The sequence below is a fragment of the Microcebus murinus genome, chromosome 4 (genome assembly GCF_040939455.1).
Source record: "Microcebus murinus isolate Inina chromosome 4, M.murinus_Inina_mat1.0, whole genome shotgun sequence".
NCBI lineage: Eukaryota > Metazoa > Chordata > Mammalia > Primates > Cheirogaleidae > Microcebus > Microcebus murinus.
In genome coordinates, this window is record NC_134107.1 from 81,696,407 (window position 1) to 81,712,710 (window position 16,304).

The window sequence follows — 16,304 nt, forward strand, 5'->3', positions numbered from 1 at the left end:
TTGTGGTGCAAATAGATGCTCTACTAGAAGTTGGGAGCACCTAAGTCCAAGGTGTGTACTGCAGGGTAAGGATGACTTAAAAAACCGTCCCACCTCCTCAGCAATTGGGGGTGGGGGGGGGGGAAGAGTATACCTCAATGAAATTGCATCGATGAAATTGAGAGGCCGCAAAGAGACGGGACTTTTCGTGGGGAAGCGTGAAGTATAATCTAAACTAACGCTAGACAGTAGCATCTTCCATTCGGGTTTCAAAATATTCCAACTTTAGGAAAAGTTAAAGTTGGTTTTTCTCCCAGACAGTTCTAGGGGGTGGGTGGAGAGGGAGACCGGTAGGGGAGGTAGTTTGGGAGTTTGAGACCCTTTTGTGGAGCGGAGGACCCCGAAGCGCCACGACGGGCTAGCAGGGCTAGCAGAGCGGGGCGCCGGGAGGGCACAGGGTCAACGCCCCGCGCGAAGCCCGGAGCACAACCGCGCCACGGCGGCGCGGGCAGCCCGGGAGCGAGTGCGGGCCGGTGGGTGGGGGCACGAGGGTAAATGGGCGGAGGGGCGGGGAGGAGGGTCTCGGAGCCCGGGCCCGATTTGCAAGTTCTCAGAGGCTGCGTCCGCCGAGGGGGAGGGTTTCCCCGCGGCCGGGCGAGAGTCGCTGCTGGGCGCTTCAGGCTCACAGCGCCGACGACTGTCAGGAGGGTTGCAGAGTGGAACTGCCGGAAGTGTGCGCGCCGGGACAGAAACTTTCCTGCTCCGGCCGCGGCCCGGGGCCCCGCCACCGCAGCAGCGCTCGCAGCAGCGACGATGCGCCCCGGTGACAACAACCTGAGCCGCCCCGCGCCTCGGCCAGCCGCCCGCGCCTGCGCCCGCCCGGCCTCGGGGGAGGAAGACTGAGCCCGGCGCAGGCGGCGCGGCGCGCGGGGCCCGTCTCCTCCGCGCCGTCCCCCGGCGTCCCAGCGCGTCCCCCAGGCGATCGCGCGTCCCCAGCGCCGCCGGCTGCTCCCGCCCCGACCGCCGGCCCCGACGCGGCCCCGGCCGCCTGTGCCTGTGCCATGGGGCTGCCCACTCTGGAGTTCAGCGATTCCTACTTGGACAGCCCGGATTTCAGGGAGCGCCTGCAGTGTCACGAGATTGAGCTGGAGCGGACCAACAAGTTCATCAAAGAGCTCATTAAGGACGGCTCCCTGCTCATCGGGGCGCTGAGGAGTAAGTCGGGCTGGCGGGGCGCAGGGCTCCGGGGTCTGCAGAGCCTCCGCGGGGTGGGACGGGGGAGTCCGGGCTTCTTTTGTTTGAATGGATTTGGGGACAAAAGCTGAAGAGCTCCCCTGCTGGTGGCCGACAAAGTTTGTTCTTAGGTGTTCTTTACTTATTTACTTCCATGTCTACAGGGACGGGGGAGTTCTCTGTTGAACGCTGGAGTTTACCCTGGGGAGGGTCGTTCAAAGTCATCTTTTTTGCGCAACGCTCCTGGAAAGATGTTGGGGACTTTTTTTTATTCTTTTCTGTAAATTTATCGTGTCTAGTTCGAGCACTGAAAAAGCCCTCAAGAAGGAGTCAAGAGTTCGTCTTAAGGAGAAAATTAAGCTGGTTTATTTAGTGATATTCAAAGAAAATGATTAATTTCCTACGTACATCAGTGGCTCTTTATTGGGCACAGTCATTGAGTTGGCTTTTAAAGAAACACTTGTTTGCAGTTTTGCAATTTTGTAAGACGATCGAAGACAGCATGGCACCTGTGGATTTTTAACTCTTTGCGAGTTTTGTGTGCCTCTTAATTTTTGGTTTGCATTGTGTTGGGTGTTGGGTGTGTCACTGGGATGAAAGTTCAAAGGCTAAAGGCCAATTAGAACTTCAGTGATCTGCAGAACGTAAAGAATACTCTTAGGGGTTTCTCCTGCCTCCTTTCCCATACACCCTCCTGACCGAATTTTCTTTCCTCTTCTTTTCATCCTCCCGATCTTCACTCTTAATTACTACCACCTAAGAGTATCTGAAATTCAAGAATTTCACAGACAGAGAATTGAGTGAGACTAATATGGCCTAGCTTGTTACCTTTCCCAGGACGTATTTGCATCTTTTAAAAAATTTATTTATCCTCCCTCCCTCCCTCCCTCCCTCCCTCCCTCCCTCCCTCCCTCCCTCCCTCCCTCCCTCCCTCCCTCCCTCCCTCCCTCCTTCCCTCCTTCCCTCCTTCCCTCCTTCCCTCCTTCCCTCCTTCCCTCCTTCCCTCCTTCCCTCCTTCCCTCCTTCCCTCCTTCCCTCCTTCCCTCCTTCCCTCCTTCCCTCCTTCCTTCCTTCCTTCCTTCCTTCCTTCCTTCCTTCCTTCCTTCCTTCCTTCCTTCCCTCCTTCCCTCTCTCTCTCTCTTCATCTGCAAAGAACACTGTGAAAGGTATTTGCATCTTAATAGAGGCTTCTGCAAGCTTTAGCTACTGAAGTGAAGCCCTGGAATCTGGCCTCTTATGGCTGGGTGAATGAGGTATTTTCATAAGGTAAGAGGCCCTTTGGATGATCTAGTTATCCACACGATATATATGGGGCAGCACCTTTGTGTATGTCAGGTGCAACATGATAGGGATGTATGTGTGCCAAAACTGAGACAACACTAACATCTGATCTGTATTTTGAAATATATATTAATAATGAGGATGGAGCTTAGCAAAATGTCTTGAAATTAGTATGCTGCAAAATATATTTTATTTGAACCATCCCAAATACTAAAACATTTACTTAGCCACTTGTGTTATTTAACTAGAGTAAAGAAAATGTTTTATGCCCATATTCACTTAATTCCTGAGTTTGAGGCTAGTACTAATAATGGTATTTACTGTGATTTGTGAAAAATATGGTTTATCTGCTGTTCTTTCCACCTGCGTATACACAAATGTGAACTCGCCTTTCTTCTGGTTTGAAGATCCTGGTTGAGGTCTCAGGATGAACTTTTTCGCATCCTAGAGTGTATGATGTCTCTTCAAGAAGAGCTTCTGCATCTCGAAGTGCTCAGTGCCAAGCCAGTTCTTGCTGTAGCTGCCAAATGTTGTACATTTTTCTCTCCACTTTGCTTGGGATCGACTTTAGTGTTTCAGTAGCTGAAAATAATAACATAGCTGTGATAAATGCTTTGACATGTACATTATTTTATGAGTGATATTACATACTTTCTTATGATTCTTGAATCTAGCCTTGTAAAAATCAGGTGATTCCCACCTTTATAGGTTTGTTCTTCCGTTCATAAGTGAAGAAATCTTGTAAGATCCTTGAAGATAAAGAGCCCTGCATTATTAATTTGATCTTATGCACTTAAATATACAACCTCCTGTCTGTCGTTTTCTTTTTTTTTTTACTCTCCCACCCACGACAACCTACTGTCTTTCTAGGATTCTTCAGTTTGTGGTTGAGAGTGTATTACTTTAACATTTGATTTTTACTTCTTTCATTGTGGAAGGAAAATGTTTTATTCCTTGGGGAAGGAATTCCCAACATCGGCTGCCAAATGGGAGAGATTTTAGAGCCAAGGGACCCTTAAAAATCACATGATAGCACTGCTTTTTTCCTACCAAGCTACCTTCTGTCCCTTGGGGAGGATGCTCCCAGGACAGGCTGCAACTGCTTGGGTAGGAGGAGTGTGTCTAAAGGACTTGAAGCCTGTTTAGTTCTATCTCTGGCTGCCCCCACCCTGACCGCTGGCCCAGACATTCTGCTAGCCCCATGGCAGTCCTTGTGCCATGGGACTGCTCACTCTACTAAGGGATACCTTCTCCAAGTCCTGTCCCTCTTGACTGTTTTTCCTTCCTGCCTGAGGAGGTCTTCACCTTCCCAACTTTCTACCAATGATTTCAATAGCCATATCCATTATCCATTTCAATTTTATTTTAGTTATTCCATTAATAATTAATGAATTCTTTTTTTTTTTTTTTTTTTGAGACAGAGTCTCACTTTGTTGCTGGGGCTAGAGTGCCATGGCGTCAGCCTAGCTCACAGCAACCTCAAACTCTTGGGCTCAAGTGATCCTTCTACCTCAGCCTCCCGAGTAGCTGGGACTATAGGCATGCGCCACCATGCCTGGCTAATTTTTTCTATATATTTTTAGCTGTCCAATTAACTTCTATTTTTGGTAGAGATGGGGTCTCGCTCTTGCTCAGGCTGGTCTCGAACTCTTGAGCTCAAACGATCCACCCGCCTTGGCCTCCCAGAGTGCTAGGATTATAGGCATGAGCCACTGCACCACACCGGCCCAATGAATTCTTACTGTAATGTTGCTTAGCTGACAATCATCAATGTATTTCTAAGCATCTTATATTATTTTTATCCTTGGTAACTTTTCTGGTGAGGGTTTTGGCCTGTACTCTCTTAGTTAATACATGTCTGACTAGCACTCTGGGAGGCCGAGGCGGGCGGATTGCTCGAGGTCAGGAGTTCAAAACCAGCTTAAGCAAGAGCGAGCCCGCGTCTCTACTATAAATAGAAAGAAATTAATTGGCCAACTAATATATATAGAAAAAATTAGCCGGGCTTGGTGGCACATACCTGTAGTCCCAGCTACTCGGGAGGCTGAGGCAGAAGGATTGCTTAAGCCCAGGAGTTTGAGGTTGCTGTGAGCTAAGCTGAGGCCACAGCACTCACACTAGCCTGGGCAACAGAGTGAGACTCTGTCTCAAAAAAAAAAAAAAAAAAAAAAAAAAAAATACATGCCTGATTGTCCAATAAGAATCACACATGCTCCTTGATCTGTGGCTCAAGATGTAGTTTCTTTGCTTTTTTTTTTTGAGATAGGATCTCACTCTGTCGCCCAGACCAGAGTACAGTGGTGTGATCACAGTTCATTGCAACCTCTAAATCCTGGGTTCAAGCAATCCCAACTCAGCCTCTTCAGCAACTAGGACTACAGAAGTGTGCCACCAGGCCCAGCTAATTAAAAAAAATTTTTTTTTTGTAGAGATGTGGGTCTTGCTATTTTGCCCAGGCTAGTCTTGAACTCTTGGCCTCAGGTGATCTTGCCATCTCTGCTTCCTAAAGTGCTGGGATTACAGGTGTGAGCCCCTGTGCCTGGCTAAGATGTTTCTTTAGTAGACTATTTGGAAGGGTCCTTTCAATTGAACTAGATGATTTCCGTTGGACTAGATGATTTCAATTTTAAATAATATATGTAAGATACTATTTTAAAAAGATGCATTATTTTTCATATTCATATCTATTGTGAGAAAAAGATAATTAATTAAGTGTATGGACCTAGACTTGTGTTTGAATTTTGGTGTTGTCAAGTGCAGTGTTATAATTGGCAAGTAAGCTTACTTCTCTGATCCCTAATTTTCCTGTAAAATAAAGAAAAATCTGTAAAAATCTTACTATGAAGAATATTTGTTCATTTTTTACATGCCATATAGACATTTGATCAGTGATATATGAGAATATTCTTGATACTGGGGAATTGAGTTTTAGTTCATGATGTATGATTCAAAATCTCCACCCTTTTTATCGAATGTTATTCTTTGAACTGTGTTTAACAGGTGTCAATCTTAAAATTTGAGCTGTGAATTAATGTTATTTTTGCTTATTAATTTTCTCCTTTTATGGATCACATCCAAAGAAACATTTCAAACTTGCTTTCTCATATAATTTAGCCTTTACTTTTTCTTGTCTTTTTATTTTTGAATTCAGTGAATTATCTTTAAGTATTACAGAATGAACGAGAATACAGATCAAAAAAAGAAGAGAGAGAGAGGGAGAGAGAAAAAGAATAGACAGAAATAGAATTGAGGCCGGGTGCAGTGGGTCATGCCTATAATCCTTGCACTCTGGGAGTTCCAGGCAGGTGGATCGCTCAAAGTCAGGAGTTTGAAACCAGCCTGAGCAAGAGCAAGACCCCGTCTGTACTAAAAAATAGAAAGAAATTAATTGGCCAACTAAAAATATATAGAAAAAATTAGCCGGGCATGGTGGTGTACGCCTGTGGTCCCAGGTACCCGGGAGGCTGAGGCAGAAGGATTGCTTGAGCCTAGGAGTTTGAGGTTGCTGTGAGCTAGGCTGACACCAGGGTGTTCTAGTCCGGGCAACAGAGTGAGACTCTGTCTCAAAAAAAAAAAAAAAAAAAGAGGCCGGGCGCTGTGGCTCACGCCTGTAATCCTAGCTCTTGGGAGGCCGAGGCGGGCGGATTGCTCAAGGTCAGGAGTTCAAAACCAGCCTGAGCAAGAGCGAGACCCCGTCTCTACTATAAATAGAAAGAAATTAATTGGCCAACTGATATATATATAAAAAAATTAGCCGGGCATGGTGGCGCATGCCTGTAGTCCCAGCTACCCGGGAGGCTGAGGCAGAAGGATCACTGGAGCCCAGGAGTTTGAGGTTGCTGTGAGCTAAGCTGACGTCACGGCACTCACTCTAGCCTGGGCAACAAAGTGAGACTCTGTCTCAAAAAAAAAAAAAAAGAAAAAAAAGAAAAAAATAGAATTGAAAATTGCTAAGAGAGTAGATTTTTAGGTGTTCTAACTACACACACAAAAAGATAAGTATATGAGGTAATGCTTACATTAGCTTGATTTAGCCATTCCACAGTGTATCAAATATATGTAATATCATGTTATATTTATCAAACCACTAGCCCAGAGTAGTCGCTCATACCTGTAATCCCAGCACTTTGGGAGGCCAAGGTGGAAAGATTACTTAAGGCCAGGAGTTTGAGACCAGCCTGGGCAGTATAGCAAGACCCCATTTCTACAGAAATTAAGAAGAAAATCATCTTGTATACCATAAATGTTTATACTTTTTATTTGTCAATTAAAAAATGGAATTACATTTATTGAATCAAATTGATTGGGTGTGGAGAGCATTATCAAAATTCTTTCTACACCCTGCCCTGAAGCATGTTGGCTGTCCTTCTTTTATGGTCTTCCTCTCATTGCCTTAAGCTAGAACTGGCCAGCTGTTTGGTCTGCCTTTGGATACTGTTTCTAAATTTATATCTTTAGTATTCTTTTGAAGGAAAAAAAAAATTAATGGACTTTAATACAGGTGCAATTATTTGTTATAGTTATATATACAAGCATGAAACTATACTTATATGCTTAAAACATTCATACAGTCTTCAAATCAGTTTACAAAGTAAATATCAACATTGTGAAACTAATGCAAAACTTGTCAACTACATTTAATTAATCTAAAAATGGATGATGTTGGTTTTCTGAAAATAATTTTCCTCTCACACAGAAAGTATTGTGTCTTATGTGGTATTGATTCATTTTCTTACTACTTTTCTTAGTTGAAACTACTGTTCTTCAAAATACTCTTGCCCTGATGGTGGCCTTTCCACTCTTACAAGCTTTATTTATTTATTAGTCATATTGCCTCTGTCTGGAAGCAGTAGTTCCTGGCACTAGTGATCCATGACATGAAAGAGAAGGGCACCGATTTGAATGGTTGGTTGCTTGTATGTTGATGATGTAGAATATGCAATTAATTAAGACATTAGCAAGAGGGAAACACACAATTTCTTACAGGGACCTACCCTTAGTGTCCACAGACCTCAGTTTGAAATCTGCTATGATGCATTTGTAATCTGGGGATTATATAGGTGTTTATAGTAAAAGAAAACCCTAAGTGCAAAGACCACACTGAAATGTGAAGGACCCCCACCTTCCATTTGCTGTGTTTCACAAACTCACCTTATTCTTTTTTCACTCAGTTTGTCACCTTTAAGACAGTCTCTATTTTGTGTGTATGTTCAAGTCCCACTTTGTTACCAGAATTTTTGGTGACATAGGGAAGGAATTAAACGAGGTGTAGGGGGGGAAGGCAAGTTTACAAAGTTCGAAAGATTTTGCGTAGTTATTGCACTATTTACTTGGTCATCCTTCAGCTTTTAGTGAGAACTGGTATTGCATTACGCTATTTTTGGTTATTTAAAATTGCACCTAGGTTTTATTTAGTTTAAGTGGAACTCCTTGTAGATTCTTTTTTGTGCTGCAAGAGTTCTTTATTCCACTAAGGTGGTTGTGCTCGTGTAGTGAGGCAGCCAGATCACAGGTGTGGATGTATAATTACTTCAGCCATTCATTTGGTTTTCATCCATCATTAGAATTTGAGTTAAATGAGCAGAAGTAACTGCTTCTTTCAAATGAACTGTAATTAATTTCAGGAACTGCTAGATGAGGAATGTGGCACTTTAAGGCTCTGTTTCAGAGACATATTAAGAATAAAAGTAGTTATACTTGTGTTAATTTCGATGGGAACCTTGGCACCTGCTAGTCAGAGTGGAATTTAATCGCTGCCTGATTACTTCCATCTACCTCTCTTCTCAGGTTCTACATGAGATTCATAGGTGCCCTTTAACAGTATCTTTATTTCTGCTGGATTTCCTTTTTCAGCAGGTAGTAATTGAGGGGCTCTGTTGGGTTAGAAGGTCAGGGATGGGTTGCTGTGGCAACAGAAAACAGTTCCTGTCTAGTGGAGGAAGCTGGCTGAGCAATAACCACCCTACGCACCACCTCCCCTTACAGTTATGAGCAAGGCACTTCAAGAGTGTGGATAGCTCAGGTAACCACTACGCTTTAAGTCACTGAAAAACTGCTTTAACAAACATCCTTTCAGTTATTAACACTTCTTAGAGTACAGTGTTAATTGCGTTAATGACGATGCTTGAGCATTACTCAGATTATGTAAGATAGAAATAATAAAGTGTACATTTAGTAGTGCTTTGGTGTCAAGTGCAGTCTTTTTTAAAAGTCATGCAGATATTGAGAGTGGCATCTTTTCTCTAGATATATTACAGAAAAGAATAGATTAAAAATATTAGTTTAAAAAAAATCAGGATATTAAGCTGCATTCAGTTAATGTTCTGCAACAATTTAAATATTTGTTATAGACAGATAAGAAAAGGTTGAGGGAAAGGGGGATTGTTTAGTCTTGACTTGCTTTCACGAATATTGTTTCTTGCCAGAGCTTTGGATGCCACCTGTTCTGGCCAGAGCCATCCCTGCTGTCTGGACAGTTATTTCCGCTCATTTCAGCCTTCTAGGCAGGTGCCAGCCCCCCCCTCGTCCCACCTGCCACCCACCATTTTCAGCTTGCAGCTCTGCCAATCTTTCCTTTTCCTCCAGCCTGCTGAACCGCTGCCCAGCATCTAATAATCCTTGGAGTGTATCCCCAGTGGATCAGGCCTCATCATCCAAGGGCTGCTTCTTGCTGATTTTCATCCTGAAAATTAAAATCAGTTGCTGAGCACCTGGCTCTTCAGGGCACGGAAGCTGTGCTTCATCTTTTACAGCTGCCATATTCTGAGTTAGAATGGCTGATTTTTGTATGAGCGTAGCAACTTACATAATGTTTGTTTGTCTTAATGGCCCTTTAAGCAAAGGAAAAAAAAGGAGCAGGATGATAACAGGACAGTCAATAGGAATGTAATTATTTTAACAGTTATGTCTTTCGCCAGGTGAATTTACATTTTAGCTTAGATACTTCTAATAATGTGGATTCTTCTCTCTAGGATTACATCTAACTGGAATATTCGGTTACTCAGAATACTCCATTCTTTGTATCTGCAGCATTCTGATTTCATTATCAAGAATCCAATTATAATACTAAAGAGAGTGTTATGGTGGAACACACATAGATAATACTGTGTGTGAGGACTGTGATTTGCTTCAGAAAAAGTGAATTGTGGAATAGTAAGGTACCTTCTAGCCGGTAATAATCTGCCAGTTTTCCCAGCCTTTTTTCTTTTTATAGAGATGTGAATGTATAAAAGAAGAAAAATAAGCCCTAATTTTTTTAGACTTTGGAATCTTTTGTTTGAGAATAATTCTTCTAATGTAATTTTTACATGGACCATGATGAGAAAAGGCTTGGATAAGACTAATAATTAGCATCCTATAGATTATTTTATATCAACTATCACAGATTTTTCAGTTCCAATTTTTAGATTCTGTGGTAGAAGTCTTTATTTTTTTCATTAATTTTTTTTTTTTAAGAGATGGGTCTTGCTAGGTTGCTCAGGCCGAAATGCAGGTGGCTAGTCCCACACGTGATCATAGCTCACTGCAGCCTCGAAGTCCTGAGTTCAAGTGATCCTTCCACCTCAGTCTCCTGAGTAGCTGGGACTACAGGTGCGCACCACCACACCTGGCTCTAAAAGTCCCTGTTTTTAATGGTATTTTAAAAATGCCGAAACATGGCATTTTTTATGTTGTTGGCTTATCTGATTTGGCTGATTCTTTCTTGTGTGCTGGAAAACGCCTTGTAATTTGTGAAGGGCAGGAAACCATCTCCTGGGATGGTTCCCAATGTCAGGTGATATGAAAAAAATTTGGAAAACACGCTGCCTGTATATAACCTTGCTACACTAATAGAACTGCCCCTGAATCTTGACTTTACTCTGGGAAAAACTGGGTAGCCGTGGAATGCTATCTCTTCATTGGGAAGTTAGACGCATCCCTCAATAGTGGAATTTTTATGATATTTCCTCACACAAATCTAAAAAGCCGTGCCGCCTGTTAGTCTATGAAAGACATGCCAAATAGTGTTACCTCATGTGTAAACATATACTGGAGCTTATCCGAGTGAGAGGCCCAGGTTCGGTTTTCTTTTTTTGTATACAGGAAAAGTGATGATATAATTTAGGAAACTGATATGTGTCTCTGTGTGGAGGGGAGTGATAAGCCACTAACAGAAATGAGTATTCTGTATAGTGTAGTATCCGTTTTCAAATGGGAGCTGTGCAAATTGATTTTACTTTGCTGTTGTGATAATATTTTCTTCTTCATTTCTTTAATTTCCTTACTCTTTAAAATGTCTGAATGAAAGATATACCTTCCCCCACCCCTGCCAAAAAAAAAAAGAGGAAGAGGTGGTGGTGGGAGGAGACAGCCAGAGGTGGCAAATTAAAATTAGTTGTGAAAACAATTTGAATGTTATGGTTTTGGAGCTTATATCAGACTTTGCCTTGCATGAAAAAGTTGCCATGTGACCCTAGGGAGTCAAAGGACTATGAGACCAGCCTTCCAGCTGTTTTGAAAGTCAGTTGCGGAACATTTGAGGGAGATGGGTCCCATTAAAAAATTGTCAGCTTAAGAGATAATAGAGATGACTTTTTGAGGGGCGCACTTTTTGCTGTTTTTACCATGAAAAAATGATGTCAACGTAAGAGGTAAGAAGAAGGGACTTTTAAAGGCAATCCTGTTTTTTCCTTAGTGGCGACCCTTTCTAAGATTGTCACTTACCTATTCCCAGATCCATTGCTGCACCTTTTTCTCAGTTGGTGATGTTCCTCTTCCTTTCTCATTTTATTTCTTCTCTCTCTCCCTTCAATGTTGGTGGTGCACAAGAATTCCTCTTAGCCCTTTCACTGTTTGTTTTCCTTGTATGATAACATCTGCTCCCAGGGTTCCAGCCCTGACCTCATTTTCCTGAGCTCTGGGCCTGATTTTCACTAGCCTAGGAGATGTAACCACCCAGGTGTGCTTCACACAATCTCAGGCTCAATCTGTCAGTAACTATTAAAGAATTTCTCCCTTCCCTTCTAGCTCATTCTCTTTTATTCAGTTGTATCCTGAACTGCCTGGTCAGCTTATCAAGAAACACTGGAGTCCTTCTAAGTCTTTCCATTTTTTTTACCCCACCAAGATATTACCATTCTGTTAGCCCTACAATTCTATACCCCAAATATCTTAACATTTGATTTTCTCCAACTTCATTAATACATTTAGTTTATATATATAATTTTTTTTTCTTAATTTAAAATTACAGTAGCTTATTCTTTCACAATTTTTTAGGCGAGAAGTTTGAAATAAAGGTGTCAGCAGGGCCAGGCTCTCTCTGAGGTCTTTAGGGGGAGGCTCCTTCGTTGCCTCTTCTGGCGTTGGGTAGTTGCCGGCCATCTGAGGCATTCTTGTCTCATAGATGTGTCACTCCAATCTCTGCCTCTGTAGTCACATGGTGCTCTCCCTGTGTGTCTCTGTTTATTATATAGACATATCTTGGAGATACTGCCTGGATTGCAATAAAGTGAATATTGCAATTATGGGAATATAGCAATAAAGTGAGTCACACAGATTTTTTTTTAGGGTTCTTAGTACATATGAAAGTTACATTTACATTATATTGTAGTCCATTAAGTGTGTGCTTCAGGAAAAACCCTCCTCAAACTGTGTTTTTCCTCTGTTCTCTCACCACAACAATCAACACAGAAAACTGCTCTGACCAAATGTGGGGTTTTCCCCTCACACCACACAGTGGACACCAGCTGGGCGTGCTCTATTTCAGTTTGGATACTGCCTCCCCAGAGCTAGAGTCAGGGCCTACAAGTTGAGGACCCAGTCCTCAAGACTGACCCCTCCTTCCCACCAGTCGCAAGTCTGGGCCTCTGGAACTGCTGACCAACCGGCTTCAAATTGGGGTTCCCTCGACCCCGTGTTTAGGTTAATTAATTTGCTAGAGCAGCTCATAGAATTCAGGGAAACGTTTACTTAATGTTTATTACGGAGGACATCTTAAAGCAGACAAGTAAATGGCCAGATGCAGAGATACACAGGGCGAGGTCTGGAAGGACCCTGGTTGCAGGAGCTTGGTCCTGTGGAGTGAGTGCACCACCTTCCCGGCATGTGGATGACTTTGTGTTCACCTTCCAGTATGTCTCCACCTGTTCAGCTCCACATGTTCGGCTCTCCAGAAGCTCTCAGAACCCTGCTCTCTTGAGGTTTTATGGACAACTGTGTTGAAATGGGATTGGGCTTCAAAATATGAGGCACACCCTCCTTGGAATGAGGCTCTGATGACCCACAATTAGAAAGGTGGGGATAGATTAGAGTCCTGCCTTGGGGCAGGTGAAAGGAGGGAAGGAGAAAGCCAAAGATTCTGTCCCCTGAGGCCACACCTAACATTGTACCAAAAGACTCTAACAAGGCCTATGGGAGTTATGAGCCAGGAACCATGGATGAAAACCTATATATACATATATATGTATATGTGTATATATATATATATATTTTTCATGACACCACAGTATGCAATAGCATTATATCTAAACAATGTATATACCCTAATTGAAAAATATTGCTGAAAAATGCTGGCAATCATCTGAACTTTCAGCGAGTCATAATCTTTTTGCTGATGTTGGGTGTTGCCTGGATGTTTATGGCTGCTGACTGATCTGGGTGGTGGTTGCTTTCTTTGCTCATGTGTAAGAAGCAAATCCTTATCTGTTCAAGTTTTTTCATTGAATTGCAGCAATTCTGTGACATCTTCAAGCTTTACTTCTAGTTCTAGTTCTCTTGCTATTTCCACAACATCTGCAGTTACTTCCTCCACTGAAGTCTTGAATTCGTTCAAATTCCTGTTAATGCTGGTATGAACTACGAATGTTCTTAATGGCATCTAAAGTAGTGAATCCTTTCCAGAAGGTTTCAATTTACTTTGCCCAGATTTATCAGAGGAACCAATGTCTATGGCAGCAATATCCTTATCAAATGTATTTCTTAAATAATAAGACTTGAAAGTCCAAATTACTTCTTGATCTGTGGGCTGCAGAATGGATGTTGTGTTAGTTAGCAGGCATGACAACAACATTCAACTCCTTGTATCTTTCCATCAGAGCCTTTGGGCAACCAGGTGCGTTGTCAGTGAGTAGTAATATTCTGAAAAGAATCTTTTTTTCCTGAGCAGTAGATCCCAACAGTGGGCTCAAACTGTTCAGTAAACCATCTGTAAACTGCCCTGTCAGCCAGGATTTGTTGTGCCGTGTATAGAGCACAGGCAGAGTAGATTTAGCATGATTCTTAAAAGCCCTAGGATTTTTGAAATGGTAAATGAATATTGGATTTAATTTAGAGTCACCAGCTGTATTAGCCCCTAACAGGAGAGTCAGCCTGTCGTTTGAAGCTTTGAAGCCAGAACTTCTCTTCTCTAGCTATGAAAGTCCTAGATGGCATCTTCTTCCACTAGAAGACTGTTTCATCTTCATCAAAAATTTTTTGTTTCAGGCCGGGTGCGGTGGCTCACGCCTGTAATCCTAGCACTCTGGGAGGCCAAGGCAGGCGGATTGCTCAAGGTCAGGAGTTCGAAACCACCCTGAGCAGAGACACCGTCTCTACTATAAATAGAAAGAAATTAATTGGCCAACTAATATATATAGAAAAAATTAGCCGGGAATGGTGGTGCATGCCTGTAGTCCCAGCTACTCAGGAGGCTGAGGCAGGAGGATTGCTTGAGCCCAGGAGTTTGAGGTTGCTGTTAGCTAGGCTGAGGCCACGGCACTCACTCTAGCCTGGGCGACAAAGTGAGACTCAGTCTCAAAAAAAAAAAAAAAAAATCTTTTGTTTAGTGTAGCCACCTTCATTGCTTATCTTAGCTACATCTTCTGGATAACTTGCTGCACCTGCTTCACCTTGCACTTTTTAGGTATGGAGGCGGCTTCTTTCCTTAAACCTTTTGAACCAACATCTGCTAACTTCAAACTTTTCTTCTGCTGCTTCCTCACTTCTCTCAGCCTTCATAGAATTGAAAAAGTTAGGGCCTTGCTCTGGATTAGGTTTCGGCTTTAAGGGAATGGTTTGATCTTATATCCAGACCGCTAAAAACTTTCTCCATATCAGCAATAAGGCTGTTTGCTTTTTTATCATTTGGTGTTTACTGGAGTATCGCTTTTAGTTTCCTACAAGAACTTTTTCTTTGCATTCTCAACTTTGTTTACTGGTACGGGAGACCTAGCTTTTTGCCTATCTCAGCTTTTGGCATGCATTTCTCACTAAGCTTAATCATTTCTAGCTTTTTTTTTTTTTTTTTTTTTGAGACAGAGTCTCACTTTGTTGCCCAGGCTAGAGTGAGTGCCGTGGCGTCAGCCTAGCTCACAGCAACCTCAAACTCTTGGGCTCAAGCAATCCTCCTCCCCGAGTAGCTGGGACTACAGGCATGTGCCACCACTCCTGGCTAATTTTTTCTATATATATTAGTTGGCCAATTAATTTCTTTCTATTTATAGTATAGATGGGGTCTCGCTCTTGCTCAGGCTGGTTTCGAACTCCTGACCTCGAGCAATCCGCCTGCCTTGGCCTCCCAGAGTGCTAGGATTACGGGCATGAGCCACTGTGCCCGGCCCTAGCTTTTGATTTAAAGTGAGAGACTCTTCCTTTTACTTGAACACTTGGAGGCCATTGTGGATTTATTAACTGGCAAAATTTTTATATTGTTGTATCTCAGGGAATAGAGAGGCCCAAGGAGAAGGGGAGAGATAGGGGAATGGATGGTTTGGCAGAGCAGTCAGAACACACATACACACACACACATTTATTGATTAGGTTCACTGTCTTATATAGATGTGGTTCGTGGCATCCCAAAACCATTGCAATAGCAACATCAAAAATCATATATCATCAAACTGATCATATATCATCTTAAAGGTATAATAATAATGAAAAAGTCTGAAATCTTATGAGAATTACCAAAATATGCCACAGAGACACAAAGTGAGCACATGCTGCTGGAAAACTGGTGCTGATTTGCTCAAAGTGGGGCTGTCACAAACCTTCAACTTGTAAAAAGTATCTGTAAAGCGCAATAAAAGGAGGTATGCTTGTATTTTTCTCATTCTTTTAAATATAAACGTATAGGTGCCAAGCATAGTTGTATTCTAATCAGCTCTTACCACATTGTGGATGCTCAGTAACTGCTGAACATGAACCAATTTACATTTTACTAAGGAGAGCCTGAGATGGAGGAGGATTTTGAATATCTGGAGTGAATGAGCCAGAGAATGGGGACTGCAAATGTGCCCCTTACTATTGTGTTTAGCCAGCTTTTTGTGCACTGCACTGGCTTCTCGCTGCTCACTTTTTGGACTGGAAAATCCAAGGGACATGAGACAGCACCAGTTATTAGAACTTTGTTCTAGTGTTGGCATTGCCACTAACTAGTGGTATGAATACAATGGTGCAAGCTACTGGTCTCAGACTCTGTTTTCATAAAAAAAAAATGGGATAACATTTGCCCTGTACTCCTTGTAGGATTTTTGTGGGGCTAATGGAAAAAATGCATAATAACATAATATAAGCATATTTAATTTCCTTTAGGCAGAATCATTGTAATTCCAATAATTTCAGCTTTTTTCAAGAATTAGCTTTAATAGATTCTTGTCAATGTTATTATCATATTCCCTGGAAATGAAAAATTATTGAAATGGAAATGCTTTAATTGAATATTAAAGCATGGACTTGTTTGTTGCCCAAATTAAATCTACTTAGTAGGAAATGATTATAAGATGTGGCATGGTTTTGATTTGCCTTTAAAAAAAAAAGAACAAATAATTATCTATCTTGATTTGGGAACCAAGAAAGCA

General features: G+C 42.3%; 1 protein-coding gene across 1 annotated transcript in view; it reads left to right on the forward strand.

Annotated features, from left to right (window-relative positions):
- Positions 1–584: 584 nt before the first annotated feature.
- The window catches only part of ARHGAP42 (Rho GTPase activating protein 42), a 282,154-nt gene continuing 266,434 nt past the window's right edge, over positions 585–16,304 (forward strand). The window contains exon 1 of the mRNA XM_012770559.3: positions 585–1,194. Within this exon, the coding sequence (XP_012626013.2) occupies positions 1,041–1,194 (154 nt within the window). The 5' untranslated portion in view covers positions 585–1,040. The remainder of the gene's footprint in view (positions 1,195–16,304) is intronic.